At 40.2% G+C, this 11040-nt stretch overlaps 1 protein-coding gene across 2 annotated transcripts; it reads right to left on the bottom strand.

The window, feature by feature from the left end:
- Window positions 1–15: 15 nt before the first annotated feature.
- On the bottom strand, window positions 16–8346 carry LOC106161422 (uncharacterized). 2 transcript variants are annotated; one of them, XM_013538371.2, is made up of 11 exons: window positions 8129–8344; window positions 6163–6499; window positions 5570–5695; window positions 4415–4660; window positions 3998–4121; window positions 3525–3747; window positions 2697–3191; window positions 2235–2500; window positions 1625–1727; window positions 1157–1330; window positions 16–872 (listed from the first exon to the last, which is right to left on the bottom strand). In XM_013538371.2, the coding sequence occupies exons 1-11, from the start codon at window positions 8228–8230 to the stop codon at window positions 813–815; spliced, it is 2256 nt and encodes a 751-aa protein (XP_013393825.2). In that variant the 5' UTR covers window positions 8231–8344; the 3' UTR covers window positions 16–812. The 2 variants fall into 2 exon arrangements, 1 of the variants encoding a protein (XP_013393825.2); XR_015331303.1 differs by lacking the exon at window positions 1625–1727 and having other exon boundaries at window positions 8129–8346.
- Window positions 8347–11040: the final 2694 nt, after the last annotated feature.

Here is an 11040-nt window from a genome sequence, read left to right on the forward strand (position 1 = left end):
AACGCAGAATTCTGCTACAGGTAAAATAGAGGACCTCCTTTATTCTGCATGTTTTAAAATATACTTGGTGGTTTACATAGCAAAATTGAGGTTCATAATAAATGTTTCTTTTCTTAAGTTTTGTAGAGGTAGAATGTAAGAAAAAGCGTATTTCATATTAAATATAAAGGACAGCTAGCTATGCACATAATAAACATTTAACTGTTAAAACATATCATAACACTGGACAAATTTTACTTAATCCTTTCATCCAATAACACCTACTAATTCTTTGTAAAATTATGATGATATAAGGTTAAAAATGTTACTTAAATTTTAAATCTTTGGTTATTTTTAAACAAAGTTTCATGTAATCATGCTCACTTAAATCATCTTAATAATCGATGCAACCATACAAAACAAATAATTTATGATCTCACTCTAATATTTAACATTCAATACATACGAGAATCAAATAAACTACAAAAAGATGCAACCCTCATATAGTTAATGCAGGTCACTAGTATTGTAACTTTAATAGCGATAACTTATATATAACAATACCATATAATCAATGTCCTTTCCTTTTAAAATTATATTAGATATTTGTATTTGTTTTAAACATCAAATTATTTAAAGGCGTTTTGTTAATTAAAAGCATGATGCATGAAAATCTAATCATATACATGTAAAAACGTGTACTGGTATTTCTTCAGCCAGTCCCTTCATCATGGAGACGGAGGTTTTGTCTTTTGCAATGTCTATCGAAGTTTTCACAGTAAGCGTATAACGTGGTGGCTGGTGATGACTATTCTATGTACGGCTGGATGCCTCTAACGCCCAATAACTAGGACTCCCGAGTTGGTCTTCAACTTCAAATCAGAATTTCTCACCTGGGCAAATGAAGCAAAATGATCATATATAAACAAAAACAATACAACAAGGACAGAATCGTACTGTAAAATGCATGTGTTACTCTCTTTAGATTGGTAGAAAGTTGACAGAAAGCCCGCGCACGTGTAACTAACAAATCACAATTATCAGTATAACGTCAAAAGTTCCGAAATAAATATTAAGCAGACGATTAGCGAAAGGATTTTTACCACAAATATTTCCACTAAATATGTGTTCGTGATTAAAAAAAAATTATATCCTGATTTATATCTATATAGCCCACCATTGTTTGCGACTTTATCGCGTCCCCAGCATTGCTGACGACGGTGACCTCTGACCTCAGAGTAACATCCGGTAACGTGGCTCCACCTGGGGAGAGGAACAGGGTTGCAAACTTGCATTTCCCGCCTTCCACGCGGCACGTGCACTCCGGGGATGCGCACGTTCCATCTGAATTCTGAATTGGATTTAACAAATAAACATATTGTTGTGTAGATATCGCATTCCTGGTCACTTTACGTGTCAAAGTGGCCATAAGATAAACTTTTTTAACCCATGGTTCCTCTGCTGTGGATAAAAGTAGAGAGGAAGCAATACGTTTGTTTTGACCTCTGTACGTTACTACTACTTTCGAAAGATTTTCAATATATAAATATCTAGCGGTGCTGATGACGTCATTAAAATAAAGGCCAATCACAACTTAGAAACACTCAGATATCGTCACAATATTAAAGCCCTCCATGGCACTGACCGAGTAGTTACGGCCGTACACTGCGGACCCCGTGCTGAGGATATAAAGTGTCCACTCGATGTAATGGATGCCACTTACTGACTCCTGGGCTTCGACGTGTATTCTGAAATATGTTCCTTTTTGTATTACTAGTTATAGTTTCAAATGTTTACAATGATAGGAATCATCGCACTAGAATTGAGACTTTCGGTTACTAAAGAAGTAAACGCGTTTTCTTTAATCTCTCTTGTTGTCTAAACTTCTTGTCCTTGCAGGACGTTGACTGTCAAGGACCTCCACAACTCCCTGTTTTCAGATGAAACACTCATCTTTCTTTAACACACCCATCTTTCTTTAATATACAGCTAGAAATTACCTAAGAGCAGGCTACAGCTTGACATAGCAGGATATATGCTTCCCATAGTCAAATCTTGGGCATATATATAACGTAATTTTGTCCATGGTTAAAGAATTACAATAACTGGAATACTACTGACCATGTGGTTAAATATATTCACAAAGTAATAGTAGCACACGTTTCTCTACTATAACAAAATCAACCTAAAGATATGTTCTGTAAACAATTTACATGTGTTAGAGGAATGACGATATGTTTTTACTAAAGCATTACCTTCCGTTGAATACGATCTGACGGCTGATGGTTGGAGTGGAATTATAAACTTTTACTGTAACACTGTCTATTACTTCACTTCCCATGAGGTCAACGGCCTTGACCCAGGCTCTGATGACCTTAGCTGTCTTAGGGACATGAAGTCTGTACTGTTGCTTGCTCGGATCAGCGACTACCTGCCAACTTGTTGGTTGTGATAATTTGGCAACTGCCTCAGAGTTGTACATTCCAACAGCAACTAGAAACTTGACAATCCCATTAGTGTTCTGGAAAAGTGCATCTCAAAGTGAAAATGGATATAAGAATAGAACAGAATTATTTGTAATCTATATTGATGCGATAACTGACATCAGGTAGACGTAATATACAGTAAACCTTACGAAGGCACAGACAATGCACAGTCAAGAAATCGGAATACAGCGGTACAGACCAACTGTCGTCTCTGTAAACATCGATATTTACCAGTACGCCTGAAATTGACTTGCAGTCATACCCCGGCTCTATGGCAGGTGAGAAACTACTAATGTCACCCAGGTAACCGTTGTCCTTGAGAAAACGATTCACAAACACATTATGGAAATCTACAGTCACTTCGCCACCAGCTCCATTGGACCATCCCCCAGAGCTCCTGACTATCTTGACACGGGCACCTGCTACTAGTTCTGGTTTGTGCTTATTGACGTCATAATACAGAATACATCGCCTAGCCAACGTGCTGTGACCCGCCTTGTCTTGTACCTTTAATACAACGGAGTACAATCCGTAATGGCTCAGCTTAACGTCTACAGGTAACTTATCACTAGGGTAGACTACTGCCTTGATATCTGAACCATTGCTTCTAAGCTCTTCGGTGAGAAACCCATCAGAACCGGTCTTCAGCGGGAAGATCATGTAGGTATAGTTAGATATACCGGAGGTAGAATCCGCCCAACCGGACCAACTAATACTGAAATTTGCCTATATAACAGAGAGAAATATATATATATATATATATATATATATAATTTTTTCTACGGTATTGGATTTTTAACGTTTAACTGCTATAAATCGGTCAGATGCTTTAATATTTTTTAATATGAAAATTTTATAATGCTGAGTACCTTTGCAAAACAAACTCCCTATGCGATATCAATACATATTAAAATATGCACGATGGGTGGCTATGAAAGTTGCATGGCAAGTCGGTTGGAAAACTATTGTGGATGTGTAATATATGTACGGTATAAAGTGCGTATAGAAAGGCACTATTTAACGCATAATTCTGACAAAATCATGAACTTTTAATATTACCGTTTTAATAATTGGGTTTCCAACGTCCAACATTTTGTCTTGACAGTTGTAGCTAATGGAGCAGTGAAACGGCTTCATAAAGTCAAAAGTCACTTCCACGTGTCTTCTCACTGTCTGGCCCTGGAAGTAACGGCGGTCAGCTGAAGACAGAGGGCCGCTATGGGCCGCAGGGGGTTGTATATCAACGTAACCGCCGTTTCTTGCAAAAACTGTCAGACTAACCCTGAGGTAAACAATGTCAATATTTAGCTGTTGAATGAAGAAGAAATTACTTTAATTTTATAACATAACGCAGCTGATAAAATTCTTCCCCAAAGTTACTATACGAGTCGATACATTCACGTCCGCCATGAACGCTAATTCTCCGAGACTTAAGGACAAAAACGGTTTTGTGTCTTTTGCCCAAAACATCTCCCAAATGCTGTCTTACTTTCTGATATAGGTAGTTAATAAAGTGTTAGGTGTTCACTTACACATCTCCCTCCATAAACTCCCAGATGACATAAGTAGAACCATAGCAGTTCAAATATTGCATAGGGTTGTCCGGACTTGGCTGGATCCGACAACTTATATTTGCTTTTAGCTGTTCTGTGTGTCCTGAAATGTAGACGGCTGTTTGATATAAATGATGTTAATCTTAAGTGTCTCTCATAAGTATTTTTATTTTAATATAACAACATATTCACGCAGGGGCAATACTATCAGTGAACTATTGTAATTGTCACGGTAATTATATGGAAGGTGAATGGCGCGTCCATCCGTATTTCAGCTGATAGAAAAGCTTGTCACCGAGATTATTCTTTTACTAAAGTCCTGCTTAGAAATTAACAACCTGCGAATTTTCAATTATGTCATCGCTAAAACTAAAGCCATGCTTAGAAGAGCCTCACCTCTCATAATAGAAAAAGTCGCACCGGCATCAACAATCCCAACAGCTACAGACGGTATGTAGGCATGCCCGGGCGGGAGGGCAGGACGGGACGCTAGGGTCACGTTTATACGGATTTCCTGAGCTTTCCGCAGGCCACTATAACCTAAAACAGTGCCCTGTGTCATGTCAGTTAATTCCACGTCTAATGCATCACGTCCGTACACCACGGCTACTTCACCCGTCACAACTGTAGGGGGATCTGTAACTGAAACAATACAGGCGGTAATACAAGACATCTTGAATATTATCTTTTTATCCCCATTCTTGTAATAAAAGTTGAAAACTAATCCTCGAATACATTTGATGACGGAGACAGATAAAGTAAATTTCATTTCAGAAAAGAGAAGTATTATTGAGAGATCAGATAGGAGAACACCAAAATCCGGAAAGGTAACTTATGAATGTGACAATAAAAATTGTGTGCACGTGTGCAACATGTGCTTAAAAACCTGGTAACTTTTCTTCGGCAAAATTATAAACACAAGTTTTGTTGCATGTTTGCGTTTTGATCAGATATTAAAAAGTGTGGGTTCAAACATATTAAAAAGATAACAACTCGTCATATGACATGCATATTTCACAATAAATACATTGTAAACAAAGAAAGAACATGTTCAGAAAAATGTGTGATAGTTGTCAAGTATTTTGAAAACACAGCGGAAACTTGTGACTGTGTTTTATTAAAAACGTATATATTGCATTTATCATACTGTCTGCTATGCTATTGGCTGTTTGTCAAGTCGTATTAAAAAAGCATCCTATGTCTCACAGTGAACCTCATATGATAACGAGATAACGGGTGTGGGAAAAACAAACAGCGTGTTGTCGCTATGTGCCAATGATAACAAGTGTAACAGGAGGACGGTTATTGCACAACCAGTGTTTGTGTGCATTCTCTTATTAATGACAAAGGACTCTGTGGACTTAGGCAACCATCACAGTTCGTAGCAAGTTTGGCATCCAAATGTATGCAAAGCCAGCGGGTCATGACAACCAACAAATTACCAATAACCCCCAAACCAAATGTCTAGTCCATCCCATCGGACATACTAGTAACGTGCACGTGTTCGGACAACGCCCATCAATGATTTCTACCCCCAACTGTGGTACTTACCTATACATGACTTTTGGGCCACTTGGAACCCGGCCATGCACTCGCATCTGAAGCTTCCAGCTGTGTTCACACATTTATATTCACAGCCTCCGCCATTGGTCCTGCATTCGTCAATATCGACAGCCTCTGGAATGAATTCGAACAACAAAGGAGCAAATCAGGCACCAATTAATTCAAAAGCATTATCTTATATGAAGACTGTATTTCTACCAGATGGGCGTAGTATTTAAAGATCCAATATTGCCTACTAAACCGTTCTGTGCTCGGAAGTCCCATTGCCCACTCACCGTACTGTGCTCGGAAGTCCCATTGCCCACTCACCGTACTGTGCTCGGAAGTCCCATTGCCCACTCACCGTACTGTGCTCGGAAGTCCCATTGCCCACTCACCGTACTGTGCTCGGAAGTCCCATTGCCCACTCACCGTACTGTGCTCGGAAGTCCCATTGCCCACTCACCGTACTGTGCTCAGAAGTCCCATTGCCCACTCACCGTACTGTGCTCGGAAGTCCCATTGCCCACTCACCGTACTGTGCTCAGAAGTCCCATTGCCCACTCACCGTACTGTGCTCAGAAGTCCCATTGCCCACTCACCGTACTTAGCTCGGAATCCGTAATAGCGTTCATGACCATCTGATGTGAAGTGGAAGGTTAAAAAGCGTCCAGCCGAGTTGATCGGATTAACCGGTCTGCCCCAGTGGCTGTTTTTTAACGTCCCCCTCAGCTTGCTGGTGCCATTGCTCTCATAGACATGGAGATAATCGCCAGCAGCTAAAGTCAAGACTGTAGTAAACGTCACCTTGATGGTGTAACCGTCTGGTACTACTATGTACCAGTAACAATCCTCGTTGTCCTGGTAGTAGGTGTTTTCACGAGCGGCAGCGAAGGTTCCAGACAGGTTGTCAAGGAGATACTTGCCATTATTGCATGTCTGAGCAAAAAGGAAACGGCCATTTAACTTTTATGACGTTCACTGTTCCATATATTTCATTAACAAAGCAAATGTTTTGCCAAAGAACTCTCCCTCAAACACGCACTATACTCTCCCTCAAACACGCGGTATACTCTCCCTCAAACACGCGGTATACTCTCCCTCAAACACGCACTTTACTCTTCCTCAAACACGCACTTTACTCTCCCTCAAACACGCACTATACTCTCCCTCAAACACGCACTTTACTCTCCCTCAAACACGCACTTTACTCTCCCTCAAACACGCGGTACACTCTCCCTCAAACACGCACTATACTCTCCCTCAAACACGCACTTTACTCTCCCTCAAACACGCACTATACTCTCCCTCAAACACGCACTTTACTCTCCCTCAAACACGCACTTTACTCTCCCTCAAACACGCGGTATACTCTCCCTCAAACACGCACTATACTCTCCCTCAAACACGCACTTTACTCTCCCTCAAACACGCACTTTACTCTCCCTCAAACACGCGGTATACTCTCCCTCAAACACGCACTTTACTCTCCCTCAAACACGCGGTATACTCTCCCTCAAACACGCGGTACACTCTCCCTCAAACACGCACTATACTCTCCCTCAAACACGCGGTATACTCTCCCTCAAACACGCGGTATACTCTCCCTCAAGCACGCGGTACACTCTCCCTCAAACACGCACTATACTCTCCCTCAAACACGCGGTATACTCTCCCTCAAACACGCGGTATACTCTCCCTCAAGCACGCGGTATACTCTCCCTCAAACACGCACTATACTCTCCCTCAAACACGCACTTTACTCTCCCTCAAACACGCACTATACTCTCCCTCAAACACGCACTTTACTCTCCCTCAAACACGCACTTTACTCTCCCTCAAACACGCACTTTACTCTCCCTCAAACACGCGGTATACTCTCCCTCAAACACGCACTATACTCTCCCTCAAACACGTGGTAAACTCTCCCTCAAACTCGCGGTATTCTCTCCCTCAAACACGCACTATACTCTCCCTCAAACACGCACTATACTCTCTCTCAAACAGGCACTATACTCTCCCTCAAACACGCGGTATACTCTCCCTCAAACACGCACTTTACTCTCCCTCAAACACGCACTATACTCTCCCTCAAACACGCACTTTACTCTCCCTCAAACACGCGGTATACTCTCCCTCAAACACGCGGTATACTCTCCCTCAAACACGCACTATACTCTCCCTCAAACACGCACTATACTCTCCCTCAAACACGCGCTATACTCTCCCTCAAACACGCACTATACTCTCCCTCAAACACGCACTATACTCTCCCTCAAACACGCGGTATACTCTCCCTCAAACACGCACTATACTCTCCCTCAAACACGCGGTATACTCTCCCTCAAACACGCGGTATACTCTCCCTCAAACACGCACTATACTCTCCCTCAAACACGCGGTATATGCGTCAAATTTACCATTAACCCTCTGAATTATCTGGATGTACAAAACATCGGTCAATTGCGAATGCTCTACAGCATCATATCAATCTTCCGTTAATTCCCACCACAATTTTTGTTTGGTTTAAATCCATATTTCAGTACATAAAAACATTTCGAGACTTACACCCGTCGTTACATCGTAGTACACGTTCTCTGGCGTTTCTTGGCGAACAGCGGTCGCAGCAGCGAGCAGCAAAAAACTCGCACTTGCATAAACGTACGCCATCCCTAATACCTAGACCTTGGTTACGTAACATCTGTTACCTTTGCTCTTCATGTGGCGCTAAAATACTGCTTTATCTTATCTTTGTATTGACTTTGTCAGGGCTTTCTGTTTGCAGATGGTTTATTTGGACCACATGGACTGCTGTTACTCTCTACCAGCATGGCAGATATTATGGGCAAATTTACAAAAAGCCACCCTGTGACTTTTGACCAGATGGTAGCAATTAAATCTGCACGCGCGCAGATGACATTGTACCCGCTCTGTAGGGAGCTGCTACAGGAGATTCCTTAGTTAACTTTAGTCTGAAGTAACAAGTTATTCATAAGGGGCTATTTTTATCAGTCACAAAGAGCAGGTGATTAAAATCAGAGCAATTAACTGTCTTGACTGCTGTCAAGGGGACTTGGCTTGGGCCTAGTAAGTGGTAGTGGTTGAGAACCAGCCATGTAATCATCCTTGAGATTTCATCACAGGGCGGCAGATGACTATTTATGTAAAGACATTTTTAAACATCTGTGAATATCTTGTGAAAATTCAGTCAGTCACCCTGGTAGGGGGTAGCCTAGCGCAGTGTTCTAAGTAACACACACGACATCGACGGGGCAAAGAGATAAACTAGCATCAGGCTCTAATATAACTGGAAATAGAATATGGTACGTGAAAGTTTAGGATACCCATGGGCTTGTTATCGTAAAACGCTGTTTACATGCCAGCAAAGCTCTCCAATGTACAGGCATAAAGCAGAAAATGACGATGACACTGCACATAATATTTTTGACAATTTTCAATCATTTGTTTATCATGTACTGCAGGTAACATGCACATTCAGAAAATGTTACTTACGCAGAGCTTTTAGGCCATGGGACTTAAAACTCAATCATTTAAAACGCCAATGTGTAAACAATTAGACACTCATGTAAAAACTACATAACATTAAGAAAAAGAGTCCAATTAGTCTTGTTTTTGAATGCCAGCTGTATATTGTATAGAGTACTGTACGTATCGTTCTTATTAGTTTGAAAATAAGAGCTAACATGGTTTTCAAAGAAGTCAGACCTGCAGATTTGAGGATAGAAAGTCACTCGGTTATCAAATGATTGCATGTGTTTCCATTGAAAAGAGCAGACAGCGCCGTCTGGCGGTGATGGCTACATGTATATAAAAAACTAAAATCAGAAAACTTTGAGACAATAAATGGGCCGCTGACATAACATTGTACTAAACATTTATGTTTGTTGAAATAAGATGAGGAAATTGTGAGTTACTGTCAGTATTGTTATGAAATGTTTATGTAAAATTCATTTATATGGTAGGAGTATGAAGCCATGTATTAGGGTATGTATTTGTGCAAGTTAAATCTTACCACACATGTCAGTAAGTTGTGTCTCTAAGGAGTTCGATTTCTCAACTTCTCTTAACAATCTTTACTAACCATAGCTTTTGGCATTTTTTCTCACGTTTTGTATTATTCATATTTTACGATATATAAACATAGAGACGAGAACTTAGTTGGCGTTAAATGTGCAATTTTAGACTAAAAAATGGATTTGACCAAGTAGTTCAAATCCATTATTTAAATTAAATCCATAAATACGTACTACCTTAAACGCATTTTACTCATATTCAACAAACATCAATCTGTTACTCAAAGCTTTTAATGTTCTGAATCTCTCCGTCACTGAAATGCTCATTTTGTCTTTATTCATGAGTGGTTTCCATGCCTAGATCCATCCATCTGGATCGGTCTAACTCCCTGAGGAATCTCATTAAGTTGCTATCAACTAACCGGCTTAAATGTCTGTCACGCCTACCTAATCAGCTTGGGGGTAAAGATAATTACCTCCTAACAGCTTTACTAGGCGTGACAGACATTTAAGCAAGTTAAGATGACAGCTATTTAGTGAGACTCCCCAGGGAGATAGATTGATCCAAATATCTGTGGGAATGGTCCCTAAGTTCTCATGCTATAATGATTTCAGCTGCAAACTTCTCATTTGCCCAATTATTCCATCCATGATTTGTTGGGCAGTGATCCAACGAAGCGTTACTTGGGCGTAGTTAGGATGATCGTGTTTTGTTTTGGTGCAACTTGCGTAAACAGTTTGAGTAAACCAGGCGTTGCGGTTTGCGGTTTTTCTTCAGTCAACAGCTAATATTGAGATAGGTTTTACCTCCAATATTTCGATTCCCTGAAGATGTCCTGATAGACATCGAAATATTGGAGGTAAAACCTATCTCAATATTAGCTGTTGACTGAAGAAAAATTCACATCATTCTCAGGAAGATTGTTTTTGAATCACGTCTTTTTATGCATGTAGCATATCTGTTGTTAATTCGTCTTGTAATTAAATTGTCAGGTGATTTTAGTACCTAATTTGTCAGCAACTCAAACTACTAATTCGTGCTCATGCAGGTCGCCAGATCTAAGTTTTTTTTATATTATTGTCGGAAACGCCTGTGGGCCGCCACGAGTAAAGCGCCACATTTCTGTTATGTATTTGTATGAATAATAATATTTTAAGAAGATATTTTCGTTATATTTAGTCAAATCTACCAGTACTGTACATGTAGCACACGCTGCCACATTCATATGATGAATTCATTATTAGTTTTACTTTGCGTCTGTTTTATTTTGTTTTCGTCTGTATTTAATTATTTCGTTAATTTTTCATTTAGTTTTCACCATACCATACCGTATAGCGTGAATGAACAATGTGAAAAGCTTCCCGATGTTATTTTGTACTTGTGATGTGAGACTTGCAACTTAACATGATCCAACAATAAGAGTGTAAATAGAAAGGAAACCAAAC

The sequence above is a fragment of the Lingula anatina genome, chromosome 10 (assembly GCF_051362555.1).
Source record: "Lingula anatina isolate TDL-2025a chromosome 10, LinAna3.0, whole genome shotgun sequence".
NCBI classification, from domain to species: domain Eukaryota; kingdom Metazoa; phylum Brachiopoda; class Lingulata; order Lingulida; family Lingulidae; genus Lingula; species Lingula anatina.